This window comes from Lagenorhynchus albirostris, chromosome 6 (genome assembly GCF_949774975.1).
Source record: "Lagenorhynchus albirostris chromosome 6, mLagAlb1.1, whole genome shotgun sequence".
In the NCBI taxonomy this organism is placed as follows: Eukaryota; Metazoa; Chordata; class Mammalia; order Artiodactyla; family Delphinidae; genus Lagenorhynchus; species Lagenorhynchus albirostris.
This window is the reverse complement of record NC_083100.1, coordinates 55377333-55393380: the sequence shown is the minus strand read 5'-3', so window position 1 is coordinate 55393380 and position 16048 is coordinate 55377333. Positions and strand designations below refer to the sequence as shown.

General features: G+C 41.4%; 1 protein-coding gene and 1 long non-coding RNA gene across 7 annotated transcripts in view; one reads left to right on the top strand and one right to left on the bottom strand.

Moving 5' to 3' along the window:
- The window catches only part of PDE11A (phosphodiesterase 11A), a 415084-nt gene that overhangs the window by 52796 nt on the left and 346240 nt on the right, over positions 1-16048 (bottom strand). Inside the window, exons 14-15 of the mRNA XM_060152569.1 lie at positions 7581-7671; positions 3883-3983 (exon numbers count right to left, since the gene is read on the bottom strand). Of these exons, the coding sequence (XP_060008552.1) occupies positions 3883-3983; positions 7581-7671 (192 nt within the window). The remainder of the gene's footprint in view (positions 1-3882; positions 3984-7580; positions 7672-16048) is intronic.
- The window catches only part of LOC132522272 (uncharacterized), a 201060-nt gene that overhangs the window by 121341 nt on the left and 63671 nt on the right, over positions 1-16048 (top strand). The window contains exons 5-6 of one of the 6 annotated variants that reach the window (XR_009541138.1): positions 7554-7796; positions 13760-14302. The exons of 2 other annotated variants lie outside the window; for them this stretch is intronic. This is a non-coding gene — a long non-coding RNA (uncharacterized LOC132522272). Of the gene's footprint in view, positions 1-7553; positions 8392-11003; positions 11172-13759; positions 14303-16048 lie in introns of those variants that run through there. 3 more of the 6 variants (XR_009541139.1, XR_009541142.1, XR_009541137.1) reach the window with 3 other exon arrangements.

Here is a 16048-nt window from a genome sequence, read left to right as displayed (position 1 = left end):
GGGGCTGCAGCATTAAGATAAGAGCAGAGTAATGAGAAAACGAGTTGCAACCAACTTCCTTGACTGCATCCCAGCGGTCACTCAGTGATTCGTCACATCCCTAACAGGGCTTAATGAATGCACTCCTACTGTTGACATTTTTTTCTCCCTTAGAACTTACTTGGAAACTTGGTTTGGGAAAATGCTTCTACTTTGAGAAAAATAACACAAAACCATGCAAGTGTCAGACACAGGAAATAAGAATATTAAAGGGATACAGGCTTCCATAAATAACCAATTCAGGAGCATCAATTCAGAAAAAGATGGAACAGCATGACAGTTAAGTCAAAATGAGGGCCACAAAACATGCAAAATAAATAGCCTATAAAGCAAATGAGGTTGTAGATGCCACCATTTATAAGACATACAAGACATTTATAAGATATAAGACATTCATAAGACAGATAACATAGGTACTATTATCTCCATTTTACACATGAAGAAGAGAGGCTCAGAGAGGTAAATAATTTGATGACACACAGCTATGTAGTGGCAGAGCTAGGATTTTTTACTTTTAAAATATATTTTAAAAATTAATTAAATTTATATTTATAAAAGTAATACATACAACAGTTAACAAGTCAAACAGTACTAAAAAGCATATAATGAAATAAAGCAGTGTTTTTCATATTGCTGCCTTGTTGTCCTTTGACTGTATTTCTCAATGCTTTCATTTGATTTTTATTTTGGCCATCATGTTTTTAATTTGCAAGAGCTCTTTCTTCTTCTACAGTTTGCTCCTATTATTTTTTAAAGTGTTCTGTTCTTATTTCATGGGGGCAATATTTTAGCTCTCTAAGGATATTAACAACAGTTTTTGGTTTTTGTTTTCTTCCTCTCCCTGTTTTCTGTGAATTCCATTTATTTTCTGTTTGCTTTGGTCTCTGCATTTCACATGCGAGACTTTCATAAAATGTTCTGTGATCCTTGCTATCTGCATGTTAAGAGTACAGCATTAAAAGGCTAAGCAGGAGTTGTATGTGTGTGTCCCCCACACACACTGCATACGACACATTTATACTAAAAATTATTCATTGTTTATCTGAAATTCAAATTTAACTGCACTTCCTGTACTTCCATTTGCTGAATCTGAGAAACCTGGATGTGTGGCTTACAGATTCTGGCCTCTGGGTGACTGGGCTATGGGCTTGGGGTTTCAATCCAGAGACCTGTTCCATTTGATTTCATCCCTTCTTCTGAGCTCTGTGTCTCATTCCCACCTTGAACTTTTCTCAGTCCAGAGTGCTTTCTTTCATTTCTCCAGAGAATAAACCTCTGCCCTTCTCCAGGGATAGAGGAAAGGGAGTTATCTGGTTAGGTTGGTGGAGGACTTAGTGGGCTCTGAGTGTTCTGAAAACTGACTTTTTAGTAATTTCCTTGTCTTAAGCTGTGAGCGTCGCATTCACTTTTCACTGGTACTTTTTGTCTCTAAGCCCCAAGCAAGGCTCTGCAAGACAAACTGGCTTGCTTCTCAGAGTTGTCCTCCCACTTTCCACTCCACTCTGCCAGATCAGTTACATTCATCAGCTGGCCTTCCATTTTCCACAAATGGATTATCTCTTATCAGTTGTTTTGGGCCCTCTCTGGTTCTCTGATTTACGCCTTTTTGTTTTTGCTTTTAAATTTATTTGGTACCATTTTAGTGGCGTTTCAGAAGGGAGAGGACATAGACACTTGGGCTCAATACACCAGGTTTAACTAGAATGCCAGAACGAGACTTAAATCCAGACCAATATAATTCCAAAGCCTTTTACTCCTTGCACTGTACTGTGTCATAACCCATTCACTAGAGACCAGCAATAAACACCTGTGGCATAGATTATCCGTTGTCTACTCAAATATCTCTCTTCCCTTTCTTTCTTAGTAATAGAACTCCTGGACTTTAGCAGGGCACATAATTACCCAAAATGAAGCCTTCCTTTCCTAACCTCCCTTCAACCTAGGGATGGCCAAGTGACTAAATTCTGACCAATGAAATGGAAGTGAATTGTTATGTGAAGCTTCCAGAAAACTCTCTTAAAAGATAACTTGCATCACCGTTGGTCCCTTTCTTTTTTGTCCCTTCCTTCCTTCTGATAACTGGAATGTGGACATTTTGCCTGGAAAATGAGCAGCTATCTTGGACTCAGGTGGAAACCATGTGTTTGAAGGTGGCAGCACAGAATGATAAAGTAGCCTGGGTCCCTGATGACTTAATGTAGCTACTCTGCCAACTGCAGATTGCTTATCTCCAGATTTCTTTTATGCGACAAAGAAGTAAGCTCCTGTTATTCTGGGTTTCCTGTCCCTTACAATTGAATCTAATTCTAACTGATGCAATGCCAAGTACAATAAAATTCAAAGGGAGTGACATAGGCTTCCTGGAAAAGGTGGTAGAAGATAGTTCAGCCAGATGGGGAAGTGGAGGAAGAGGATTCCATGTAGGAACGGTGAGATGATTGGGGAACTAGGGCCATTGCATAAGGTGTTTTCACAGGGTAACATGCAGTTAACTAACAAAAAGGATTATTTTTTCTGAAAAACAAAAAACAAAGGGTAACATTAGACCTGTCTGGTTGGAGTACAAATCATGTTGGAGAGAAGTGGAAGATAATAATGAAAAATAGTTGGGGGCAGATTATGGAGGGAGAACCTTGAAATGCGAACCAAGTTTAGAGGTTGCTTTGAAAGCAATGAAGCCACTGAAGGCTTTTAAGATGGGCGTTGGAGATGCAGGTCTAGAATGTGAGGCAGTATTAGAGTGAAGAATTTCAGGGTCTTCTCTATGCCTCTATAGAGGTAATATAGCACTGAGGCCAGGGGAGTGAATCTGAGTAGAGTAGAGAAAGAAGAACATGGGCTCAGGAACTCATACGTAGAAGCAAGGAGAAAAGAAATCTATAAGGGATCCAGAAAAGGAGAGAGGAAGGCAGATGGATGTTGTGGAAGAAAAGAGAGTAGAAATTGACAATGAGAAATCAGTAAACCTGTAGAGTCTCAAAGAAGCTAGAAAATACCAGAAATGATAAATGACATCGAATATGGGGACAAGGAAGTCTCTGGTGACCTCTGAAAGTACAACGCTGGTAGAATGTGAAGGTGGACGCTGGTCTCCAAAGTGTAAGTGGGTGTTAGGAAAATAAAGGTACTCATGTGCTCCATTTATTTTAAAAGGTGGGCAGTAAAAGAAAGGTGAATTGAAAAGCAATTAAAGACCAAGGGGTCAGGTCAAAGAATTTTTTAAGGAAGGGAAGTTGTTTGGTCTTTAAGATCAGAGCAAACTGTGCCTATCAGTGAAGGAAGAGATAACCAGGCTGCCAAAAGAGGTGGTACCCGAGGGAGCGGGTCTCACAGGAAACGAGTGGGATGGAATCGCCAGCTCAGATGGAGGCCTGAGCTTTGGGAAAAGGAGGACGGCTCTTCTGAGAAAGAGAGCTAGAGGAGAGGCAAGGAATGAAGGCTGGGCTTTCTGGTCATCCTTTCAGCAACAAATCTTTTTCATTAGCATCATCATTGCCATTAGAGATCTAACCGGAAATCATAGTCTAAAATAGCAATCTTAGCCAGTCTCTAAAATAAAAATGGCCATCACTTAGTTTCAGACAAGAGTCCCAAACAAGGCTCATAAAACAGAGGAAAGATATAAATCTCGTGATTGTAGCCCTGATTGTCTTGTTTTATAGACACCACACTAATGAAGTTCCCTTAGATGAGGGGAAAAAAACAACAACAAAAAGTTTAGGTCATTTACACATTGATATCAGTGCTAGAATAACAGGCAATCCCTAATATGGACCTGAAAATTAATTACAGCTTGAAACTTTAGATATCCATTTGTCAAATAGATCAAATGCCAATACCTACTCAAAGTACAGCGTGAGGTCTGTTGCTAGTATTGACTGCTTCAAAAGCTGCATAAGGTCACTGTATTCCTTGGAGGACAAATTAGCAAAGATGTTGTGACCCTGGAACGAGAAAGTACAAAGTCACAAAAGACAACGTTAAATCTGAGCTTGGTGACTACATGTTTTTCCTTTTTTTTTTTAAAAAAAAAAAAGGTTTAGAAACATGATAAAATCATTTTCTAAAAAGCTTAATGACATTTTGTGCAACTACAAACAGATTCTCTGGCAAACATAGCAAAGCTAGGAGTACAATCATTGTTGAGGAGGACCACCAAGGGACACTTTATTATGCTTAGTCTTGAAGACAAAATTGAAGAGTGTTTGAACTCATCTTCCTCAGGCCACGTTTGTGCCAACAACTCCATTTAACTGCCCACGTCCTGTGGAATTACAGAGCGGAAAAGCTGACAAAACTTTCAGGAATCTTTCTGACCCCGATATATCAATACATACTAGTCTCACTAGTAAAGACTTAAGTTGGCCTTTTGGAAGTATTTGCTCTGGCAACAAATGACTTCAAGGAAGAGAAGAAACATTAGACCAGTGGTACAAATGGGGGTGATCTTGGGAATGGGCACTTCTAGCAATGTCTAGAGACATTTTTCTTGTCACACTGAGGGACGGTGCTACTGGGATCTAGTGGAGAGGCCAGGGATGCTGCTAAACATCCTACAGTACACCCTACAGACCCTACAACAAAGACTTACTTGGCCCAACATGACAATTCTGTTGAAGTTGAGAAACCCTGTGTTAAGCTGTGAAGATACGTCTGGATGGAGTGTGTGAAATTCAGGACAGTGAATAATTACTGAGTAGCTAGAATGTATAAGATACTGCTCTTGGCATAGGAGGGCTCTAAAGATGCCTTTGGCCTTGAACAACCTGCAAGTACACCTGTGTCTCCATACCTTTGAAAAGCACACCTTTTTCCATCCAAATTTGTTTTAGCCACACTAGACAGTTCCACAGTATTTTTAATAAAGTGTGAAAAAATCCTTTTTTTTACATCTTTATTGGAGTATAATTGCTTTACAATGGTGTGTTAGTTTCTGCTTTATAACAAAGTGAATCAGTTATACATATACATATATCCCCATATCTCCTCCCTCTTGCGTCTCCCTCCCTCCCACCCTCCCTATCCCACCCCTCTAGGTGGTCACAAACCACCGAGCTGATCTCCCTGTGCTATGCGGCTGCTTCCCGAAAAAATCCTTCTTTAAATGACTGACAATTCACTTAATTTGCTTTGAAAGTTAAGACTTTTCATTTGTCAGGTTTTCTTAGCATGAGATATGAACTCATAAACAGGTGGTCTGGGAACTGGACCAGTTTTAAACCTAGCGTTGAGAGCCAAAAGATGGTGCAGAAGGAAGGCAGTGAAATGACTGCCTGAGAATATTTTCCAACGAGAGGTACATTAATTCTTCCAGGGAACCAGAATATCAATTGGTAAATTACTACCTACCAGGTACCAGATGATAGATAATCTACTTCCTTGAGTTAATTTATCTCATTGGGGGAACCCACCACTCCTTAGAGACTAAAGTATATTGGTTCCACCTGGGACCAGGTCCAGTATTAATAATAATTTTCAAATGAACTCTTCCAGACCCTTAATTCAGCCATTAGGAAGAAGACTAATAACTAAAGGAATGCCACACCATAATTCTGCCCAGGGTTCTTTGCCTCAGCCTTGCCCTATGGATCAATCACAGGCTGGTGTACTGGGGCCTGGGAAAAAGTGGTTGCGACCTCTGGAATAGTGGTCATCTGGATCCAGCCACACATCTAGCATCTCTCAGGGAAAGAAATATAGCTACTAGGAGCCAGTTACAGTAAAACCTAATGTGGAGTCCAGGAGAAAGTTGGTCTGAATTTGAGGATCTTGATTATTTTGAGAGTGCATTTTACTACTTTTAAAGGACATAAAGTAACTTAACACAATTTATAGTTAAGAGAATGACAAAGCCAGCCAGGTCAGCTTTAATAATAATAATAATAAAAGTTAATTTGCAATCAATGTATTGCTTATATGTAAATTGGCCTTCTACAGTGCCTCAAGGGTTTGGTCTCTAAAATAGATTAGTCTCCCTAAAACACTACTTCTACTCCTTGTTTAGGGAGGAATGGTATGGATGGAAAAAAAAATGTAGAGGAAGAAAGGACTGGAGCAACTTTCTTCAGGCTATCTAACCTCTCTGTGCCTCTGCATTATTTGGAAAGTGGGGTGGTGATGACATCTGCATTTTTGCCTTTCTGATGGGCAGGATGGGGCGGGGCGGGGGGAGCGTCAGGGCAGAGCCTGAACACACCACTGCTTGGTTCCATTACTGTTATTCTGCGTTCTTCAAAGAGAACCCCTGGAGTGAAGTGCAGCTGATGTATTTTGTTTATATGAAGACAAAGTCTGAGTTAGTGGGGTTTGTTTTCCCAGAGAAACAAGCAAATGACCTTCTAAGAAAACCCTGACCTCCTGTATATAATCTGTTATTACAAAGGTGAGAATGTCTGGCCTCAGGGGTGTAAACCCATCATACTACCAGTACAGAAAAGATAGTCTGACCCCAGTTTCCTCCTGTTCCTACTTCCCTCTGCCACAGCATGCAGCTAAAACCTGGCCTTCATAGGAAAATTCCAGAGCCGCAGATGCTGGGATACTGGTTTCTGTCAGAGTTACTGAAAGCCTAACCCTTGATGTTTCATTCCCAACTGCAAATACATCTCCCCCAGCGGGTTTGGCTTCTGCAGCTGCACTCAGGTTCCAGAGTGCCGACTCTCCTTTATGGGGTCGAAGAAGGCTTTCGTGATATTGCAAAAGACACTCTTTCTCAAGATAGGCTGGAGGAAAAAAACCTCCATATTTAATGATGCTATTCCAGCAAAGCAGGGCCTTAATGATGATAATAATAATAATTAATGGCACAGCTAGAGAACTGACAAATAATGGGGAACAGATGATCCCTTCCTGGCCTCAAAAAAAAGTCTGTATGCCTGCAGAAAATTAAGCAGATCCTTTCTTGGCAATTTCAAACTCAGACGCCTCAGCCAGAGTCAGTTAGCAGTTTTACTTTTTTTCCATGGAGAGCTAAAAGTATAAAAGACCAACTACTTCTAACTCCTGCAATGCACATGAAGCAAAATAAGGCATATGGCTGCAGCCCTGGGTCTCAAGTTTAGTTGCAGTTCTCACTTTCAAATCGGTCCCACCAGCAATTTTAAGTTCTCCTATCTTCTATAGGTTTCTCAATTATGCGAATAAAGTGTAACTTTCTCACCCTGTTTCTGCTTCTACCATCTTTTTAAATGGGTTTCACAAAATGGAGATGTTGGGCCACTCACTACTTGGATCTGTTAGTGGGCTTCTGTATTGTTAAGAAAGGTAAGGCCATGCTCTGGTGACAAGCTGTGGCAGTCTGCTCTGCTAAGTGAATCTGAAAAGCCTCCTAACCAATAATAAAACCCAAATGAATCAGCTCAGGACGAATCTGAACAAGGTCCTTGGTCAGGCATCTGAAAGAATTTTTTAAAAGCCACACAGAAAAGGTCCAATAGTGCCGATTCTCTGTATCTTCCTGTGGCATTGCAAAGAAAGAGAAGTAGGAAACATCATTTCATTGGTTTTCTTTCAAGGGGAGAAGCAGAATGTTAGGTCTGTACCTCGCTTTGAAGGATCATCACTGCGTGGTTGAAATGGTGATGCTCTAAGGTAGCAGAAGTTCCATAGAGTTGGGCCAGGGCAGAGCCACTCCTGAAAGAGGACAGATGTGTAAGTGACCAAGGCCCTTCACCCGTCAACGATCCCCCGACACTGGCTCTTTGGATCAACGTGTTTCTCCTGCTTCCGCAAAGGACCATGAGCAGATACATTCTCAGGTAACCACCTGTGTAGTTCACGAATGTATTAAGTAAACGTTTTGGGAATCTTCTCTGTGTTAGGCTAGATGCTGTGGATGATACGACCGTGAAAAAGACACAGCTCACGCTGCTAAGAAATTTACAGACTAGTAAGGGAGATGAGATGTGGTCCTACGGGAAAATAATGCACAGAGCACATAATATAAATACCATAGAAAATGTTCCAGGTCCAGTCAAAGTGCTTTGGATGATCTGAGGACAAGAGACATAATTCCTGGCTTTGGAGATCAGGATAGGCTTCATGAGCTAAACCTTATAAAGCTTCTGAGTGTCCAGAACGAATGTCATATACCAAATGTATTTGTGGTTCCATGGGAAAAGACCTTGTGAATATTATGTAGAACCCATTTAATCTGCTTTACATGTAAGGTTGACAAGCTTCTACATGTAAGGTTGACAAGCTTTTCCAACCTACAGTCACACTGTGATATCTCAATGTCGAACTCCAGAAAGTTCCCTGGATTTGGAGTCAGAACTCAGCTCTCGGTAATAGTTTCGGGTCATTACTTGGTTGCTTTAAGCATCAGTTTCTTTGTCTCTAAAATTATGATAATACTCTACCTCACTTGTTATTTAGGAGCATACAATAAAATACTTGTAAGTGCCTATCATAGTGCCTGCCATGTAGTAGATTGTAGTCTATACTAATTATTAATCAACAATGAAAACACATAGATATTTCCATTTTAAATAAATAAAATGTTAATTGATACTTGAAAGGATAATTTTGAATTATCTGTATATTTTGCTTATGTAGAACAACCCATTCCTCAACAACGTCAGTTTGGCAAGTGCTCATTTAAAATGTTCCAGTGTGTTCATTTCCAATTCTCCTGAAGTAGCATTTAGAGCATCTCAAGAGTTGAGAGACATTCTGAGAATCCTATGGTTTAAAGGACAGTCGTGGGATGGCAGCCGAGGACTCATGAAGGTCCTTGTGTTCCTTCTTGCTAATTGCAGAGAGTGTGGACATTGAAAGGGCAGTTTGGCCTTAACCTGGAAATGACAGACATTGCCCGATCACAGTGTGCCCTTTTAGTGAGAGGAGCAAAGACTGCATGTAATGCCACGTGAGGGATTTCACTCATAAGGTGCCCTCTAGCTCCAGCATGAGGAGGCCCAAGATCATGGCCAGTTTGGGGGTGCGGGGGACCTGTGATCTCTGGAAAGACTCAGAGCTGACCACATGTTGGAATAAAACAGCAGGGTTAGGGGTTATTAGGAATAGGGTTAGTAAGCAGGGTACTAGAGTTTAATCAGGTGGTGTTACTTCTTTAAATCTTGCCTTAATCTATATCATTTAATACGTGAAAATTTGTTAGGCTAATCTTAGCATTAAGTGATTAATATTTAACATTAGTCACTATTTTTCTAACATAGAGTTCATTTTTATGAAAATACATTTTTCAAAATGCACACTGTATTGTGTCTTAGCTGTATTTGTCTTGGCTTTTGAAATTCTAGGATGTTTTATATGCATGTCAAATCCAAATGCCTGGCATGGAGTAGGTGCATAAACAATATTAGTTGCTTGGCTAATAAAGTTGTGGTGGTATGTCTAGAGATTATAGTTCAAACTGAAGGTTGACCATAATAAGTGTGTTAACATTTTAAAATAATGTTATTAATGATAATAGCTCTCATGAGAAGTACCTGTCATGAAGTAGGCAACATATTAACACTTTAATATATTACTTCATCTAGTCTTGACAACAACCATGAAATAGGTATTATTTTCTCATTTTACAGATAAGGAAACCAAGGCTCAGAGAAGTTATGCTACTTTTCCAAGGTCACAAAGCTAGTAAGTATCAGTTCTAGACTGGAAGCCAAATTGTGAAGCTTTTTCTCATTACATAATGAAATTATAGAGAAAGATAATTATAACTTATACATTTCTGATATTCAGTTCACCATTTTTGCCAAGCTGGTTGTCATCAATGAAAGAAGGTTTCAAAATTTAATTCAGAATTCTTCTAGTATAACTGCTAACCACAGGCTCAGATTCCTGTGATTTGTTTCTATTAACTAGCCATGCCAGATGTGCCCCAGTTACTGGTATGAATCCTGATAAGACAGTCATTGATGTAAAGTAGGGTCAAGATGCAAAATATCATCTCTTCCTTTATCAGGTTGGTTTAGCAGACCTCACAAAGTTAAATCAGCTACATGATAACAAGTCACTAAATATTTTCTTTTTTCAGGATGAGTAGGATGTTTCCTCCTTTAACCAGGGGACACCTTGTAACAAAAACACTGGTGCCTCCTATGCTGCCCTCTCCTCTCCACCAGATCCACATGGATTTGGAACTGCTGCATTTCATCAGAGGGCTCTCAGGGTGTTTGTGCAAATGCATCTGATGGCCCACGGTTTGAGCATCTTCATCCTCACATTCTCTTTGTTCCTTTTAGTAATTCCATCTTACATTGCCCCCACCCTCACACAATACTGATTTAATCACAAATATGTAGATTTTGCAACAGAACCAGACTAATGGTATGAAGAGACTGTGATTGATTGATTGATTCATTCATTCATTCACCTAATAAGGACTGATGACTACTGCAATGCGGGACTGTGGGCATGTGGGATACAAAGATAAAGAAGACATGGCTTTTACCCTCAGGAAGCTCACAGTCCCCTGTAACTGTGCAGGAGACTTTCTCTGTCCAGACTTGCACTCACGATGTCACCTTTCTGCAAGCAAGATGCCATCTTAGCATTCACAGGATGGAGCATGATACTAACTCTACTTTTTTTGTCTAGAATGAAATCATCTAAGCAAGAATGCTTCCAATTCCATATGGTTCCTTTATTTACATTACTAGGTTTGGTCTCTGTCAGATTTTCTAAGACTGCAAGACATCCTGGTGCTTTCTCTCTCAGTCCAAGGCTCACTGAGAATGTGCCTACACCTGCCATTACTCATGCACATGCTATGAACCTCCTAAGACCACAAGAGTGAAGTTCATCGTCAGAAAACTTGATAAAAGTGGCAAAAATTAAAATCTATCTGTTAGGATAAACTTATCAAAATGTATTCTACAGAATACTAGTTCTTTGGAATGTTAAATGGCATTACAGGCAGAAATAAAAATGGTCCCATGGTTAAATATGTTCGGGAAATGCTGGGTTTAAAAAGTTAAACTGTTTCTTTATTATAGGATTTCTCCGTGGCATCAGTATGTGAAAATATGCACTGTGATTCTGCAGGAAGGGGACGTAATATGCAGTATCGACCAATCTTACTTGATCATAAAACCATTTTTAAAAAAGAGGACATGTCTTTCATGTAATGTACTTTATGTAAAGGCATACTGTCATTTATCATGTAAAATGTGAAAAAAAAACCCTCAAATCAATCACATGTGGAAAAAAATTGACTTTAGCACCACACCTCACTTTAATTGTCTGTGGTAAGTAAATCCATCATATCAGTAGCTCCGGGGCACATGCATTGTAATTGTGAAAATATTACAGATACATGTAGGGTATGTGGAGACAGGGCGAGAGAAGCAGAGCAGAAGAGAATCCAGATCCCTTTAAGCACAGGAAGATTTATACCTGTGATCTTTCATGATGCTCATTATTGATTAGGTCATCCCAACATACTGAAGTTTTTAATTTTTGGACAGGCAGCACACCGAGGAGAAACTTATTAAAAAGAAAAGTCAGGGCTTCCCTGGTGGCGCAGTGGTTGACAGTCCGCCTGCCGATGCAGGGGATACGGGTTCGTGCCCCGGTCTGGGAGGGTCCCACATGCCGCGGAGTGGCTGGGCCCGTAAGCCATGGCCGCTGAGCCTGCGCGTCCGGAGCCTGTGCTCCGCAACGGGAGAGGCCACAACAGTGAAAGGCCCGCGTACCGCAAAAAAAAAAAGAAAAGTCAACGTGAAAATTCTGTCCCCATAGGCATCCAGCACTTTGCACAGGCACCAAAAATAAGCGTGTAAAAGGAACTTGTATAGCTATGAACTATGTACCTTCATAACTTCCCTAGATATGCATATTCGTTGAAAAAGAGACAATGGAAGTGTGCTGCCATGGCTTTCAGAAAAGACAAGAAACTTTCAGAAGGAAAACTATGAAAGGTAATTAGGAAATTGAGAATTGTTGGGAGGTGGTGAGGAATGGGATTACGCTGTCACGGCAGATTAATGCGCCCCCGTATTTCACTTCTGGGACCTGGCTGAAAGCGACAAGATGGGTTTTCATTCCCAAGAAATGAGTACAAGAGATTATGCTAGAAATGAATAGAAGAAGTCTCCTAGGAGAATATACTACAAAGCTGCTCGGTACTGATATTTAATCATCAGGGGCAGCTGTAATAGGGAGGGCGCTGAGTGGGAAACGCTGTCCCCGGAGAAAACAGGAGAGCGGTGTTAACAGAGTAATTTCAAAGCACTGTGGGATCGCTGCCCTGGCTACCTATCGATCATTCACTGCACGCACTCCAATACTTTAAAATTAAGAATAAAGCATGAAAATGCAAAGGTTCACTTATCAGAAAGGCTAAGAGAATAAATCATACTGTGCTATAACTAAAATCACAACTTTTTATTGTAGAGGCATTTTGCATTTTATATAGTAATTTGTCCCTTGCTAAATGTCTCTTGTTTCTTTATAGCCTTATATAGGAAAAAAGGTAGCATATGCTTTGCCACATAATAATTGGTGCATTTAAATCCCATTTCCAAATCACTTGAAAGGTTGGAGTTAGACTGAGTACTTTAAGGAAAGGGACTATTATACTTCCCACACAATGCCTAGCACAGTGCTTCGCACTTAGCACTCAATTAATGGGAAGTAAATAAGGAAATAAGGATATAGATTTCTTTCTAGGGATTTTCCTAAACAATGGCACACTTGCTGAATAAATCTTATTCTAATCAATAAAAAGGTAGTTCCTTCATCATGATGTAAAAAGGTCTCTTTCAGCATTTATTGAAAAAAATTTTAACTGAGGTTGCATGGTGGTGGCCTTTGGTGTTCTAAGTTCAAAAGTGACTCTGTCAGTTAAGAGACAGGGCTGATGGACATCCCATGAGCTGATAACTTGTGTACAAGATCGATCATTGTGAGGAAACATGTCAGACCATCTTGGAACAGGTAGATTTGATCATGTGGTATGAGGATGCAAAAAAAATTTTGAATTCTGGTATCAGAGACTTAATATCTATCTCATATGTGTGAAAGCTGTTCATTATAATACAAGTCACTTGAAATTTGGGGACCTCAGTTTCCAATTTCTAAAAATAAAGGCACTGAAGAATATGACTACCAAGGTCTAGTTGTGTTCTATGAGTTTTTTGGCTCCACATCTTGAGTTTTTGGATGTCAAAATATATCTTAGTTTTCCAGAGTACACATATATGGCAAGTCAGCCAATAAACTGGAAGCTCAAAGGGCTAAAATAAATATCACAAAGTCATGAAAGAGAGTAGAATAAAGTGGTTAAAGAATGGTTTTTGGAGTCAGATAGCCCAGGTCCAAACACCACTCTGCCACATGCTGGATGTATGAATTTGGGCAAGTTACTTACTTTCCTGAGGCCCAGTTCCCTCTGTAAAATGGAGACAAAAGTATCTACATACAAGGATGTTGATGAGCACTTGAGATAGTAAACAACAAATAAACTGTAGTTCTTCTCATTGTCTCAGGGACCATTCATTGCAAAGAACAGAAATGAATTAGAACCAGCTTCACTAAAAAACAAAAATAAAACAAAACAAAACAAAAACCCGTTGACTAAATGATGCCAGGAGCTCTGAGTAAGGCCCATTGTCACAAGTATGGCTGGGTCCCTTGGAAATAGGAGTAAAGATATGGAAAACCAGGGATCAAGTCTGCTTTTTCTCTTTCTCTAGGATAGTATAATCTCTGCTTCTCTCTGAATGTTGGCTTTCTTCTTCTCTCCCTGCAGATTTGCTTTCTTGTTTATCCACTTGGGACGTGGTCAACACAGCTTTCCCCAAATGGCAGCCTCAGCTTCCAAGTCTATGTGCAGCTTAGACCTCAAAAGCTAACTGAGTCAATATCATGGTAATCCAAGTCCAAATTCCTGGGAAATAATATATGATTAGCTGGGTTTGGATTAGATGTGTACTCTTGGTCCAAACAGCTAAGAGGTCAACTGGCAAGGAGGGCTGGCTCTCTCAGTGTGACACAGAGGCTGTCTCCAGGCCAGGGGCTGTTATCTGGGTACATATATTGTGCACTTGACTCTTAAAAGAACCCACAAGGTGCTCACTCTTGTTTTATAGATACAATTCTTTGTGCATAAGTGGCAGAACGGTAGGTGGCTGGAGGGAGGCTGCTCGAGGAAGACACAGTGACAGTGATGCCATTGGCCTCAGAGAGAGGTATCCTAAAATAATAATAGCAATGAAATGCAGGCACAGGGGCTCAAACCTAAAAATTCCTCAGACCCTATAATGAAAGTGTGCACAGTTTACCATTCAGTAGGCCCCAGGGACACTATTGTTTTTAGTACAACATCAAACCGATGTGTGTAAAAACTGTGTTTTAGGGCTTCCCTGGTGGCGCAGTGGTTGAGAGTCCGCCTGCCGATGCAGGGAACACGGGTTCGTGCCCCAGTCCGGGAAGATCCCACATGCCGCAGAGCAGTTGGGCCTGTGAACCATGGCCGCTGAGCCTGCGCGTCCAGATCCTGTGCTCCGCAACGGGAGAGGCCACAACAGTGAGAGGCCCGTGTACCGCAACAAACAAACAAAAAAACTGTGTTTTATAATAATCTTATGAAAGGTTGCACTTGTTGAAGAAATCAGGAAACTTTGTTGAAAGGCAATATTAAAATAGTTAAAACGTCATCCATTCATGCATTTGTCATTCATTCATTCACTCAGCAAACATTCCTTGTGGTTTTATCATGCTGCTGGTACTTGTACACATCACGGGGACTCAAGAAGATGGGAGGCACACCGGTAAATCAGCAACTAACGTGGTGTGAGATGCACACTTTTTTTTTTTTTTTTTTTTTGCGGTACGCGGGCCTCTCACTGTTGTGGCCTCTCCTGTTGCGGAGCACAGGCTCCGGACATGCAGGCTCAGCAGCCATGACTCACGGGCCTAGCCACTCCGCGGCATGTGGGATCTTCCCGGACCGGGGCACAAACCCGCGTCCCCTGCATCAGCAGGTGGACTCTTAACCACTGCGCCACCAGGGAAGCCCGATGCACACTTTTGAAAAAGTATAGCCAGGGCATGATGTGGGCACAGAAAATTGACAAGGGGAAGGTACATCAGAGATAGAACCCTGGGGGGGGGGGTGCTTTTAGAGGAGTTTGGGGGAAAGAAGGAGAGGAAGGGCATTCTGTTCAGGGGAACTGCCGACTGGGAGCAGAGAGAAGGGAACTAGCCGGACCCCACAGAGCACTTTAAGTAGCCCCTTGTGTCTGGAACCTGGATGCCTGGGTGGGGGTGGGATGACAAGGAGTGACTGCTGGGCCAGAGGAATGGGCAGGAGCCTGATTGAAAAGGGCCTTAAGGGCTAAACTAAGGAATCTGAACATTATCCTGAAAGTTACAAGAGGCCAGTGAACGTCTTTTAAGCAGGGGAGTGATCTGATCAGCTCTGTGAATTATAAAGAGCATTCTGGAGCGCCAAGGGGGAAAGACTGGAGGAGAAGAGTTAGGCTGTTGGTTGTAGCAATCCAGGAGGGATGCAAAAGAAGCAGTGGTTACTTTAAGAATGCAGAGATGTCGACTTTGGGGGCGCTAAGGAGGGAATCTGGGTGACTTGCGGATTTCTGGTGGTGCCATTCACTGGGATAGAGAATAAGAGAAAAAGGGAGAGACTGGGATTGGGGTGACTGTGGGACTTCAAATAGGAGGTGCTCCTCAAGCAGCTGGAATAAGTGTGTGGAGATAAGCAGAGAATTATGGTCCAAAGGTATGGGCTTGGGGCTGAGCAGCAGGTGGGTGGAGGTCCAGCGAGAAGGATAAAACGTGGAGCAGAAGAACAGGAGAGAACACGTCCAGCGAAGCCTGGGGCAGGAGAGAGGCCTTGAAGCAAACTGAGAAGAAAGCCTAGAAAGGTGGATGGAAGGTGTTCCTCTCCCAGACAAAGGAAGAGAGAGAGCTCTAGGAAGGAGGAAGAGCTCTAGCGGCAAAATGTGTCTCATAGCAAGAAGGGTCAAGAAAGAAGGACAGTAAGAGTGTCCAACAGCTTTGGGACAAGGGGTTGTTCATT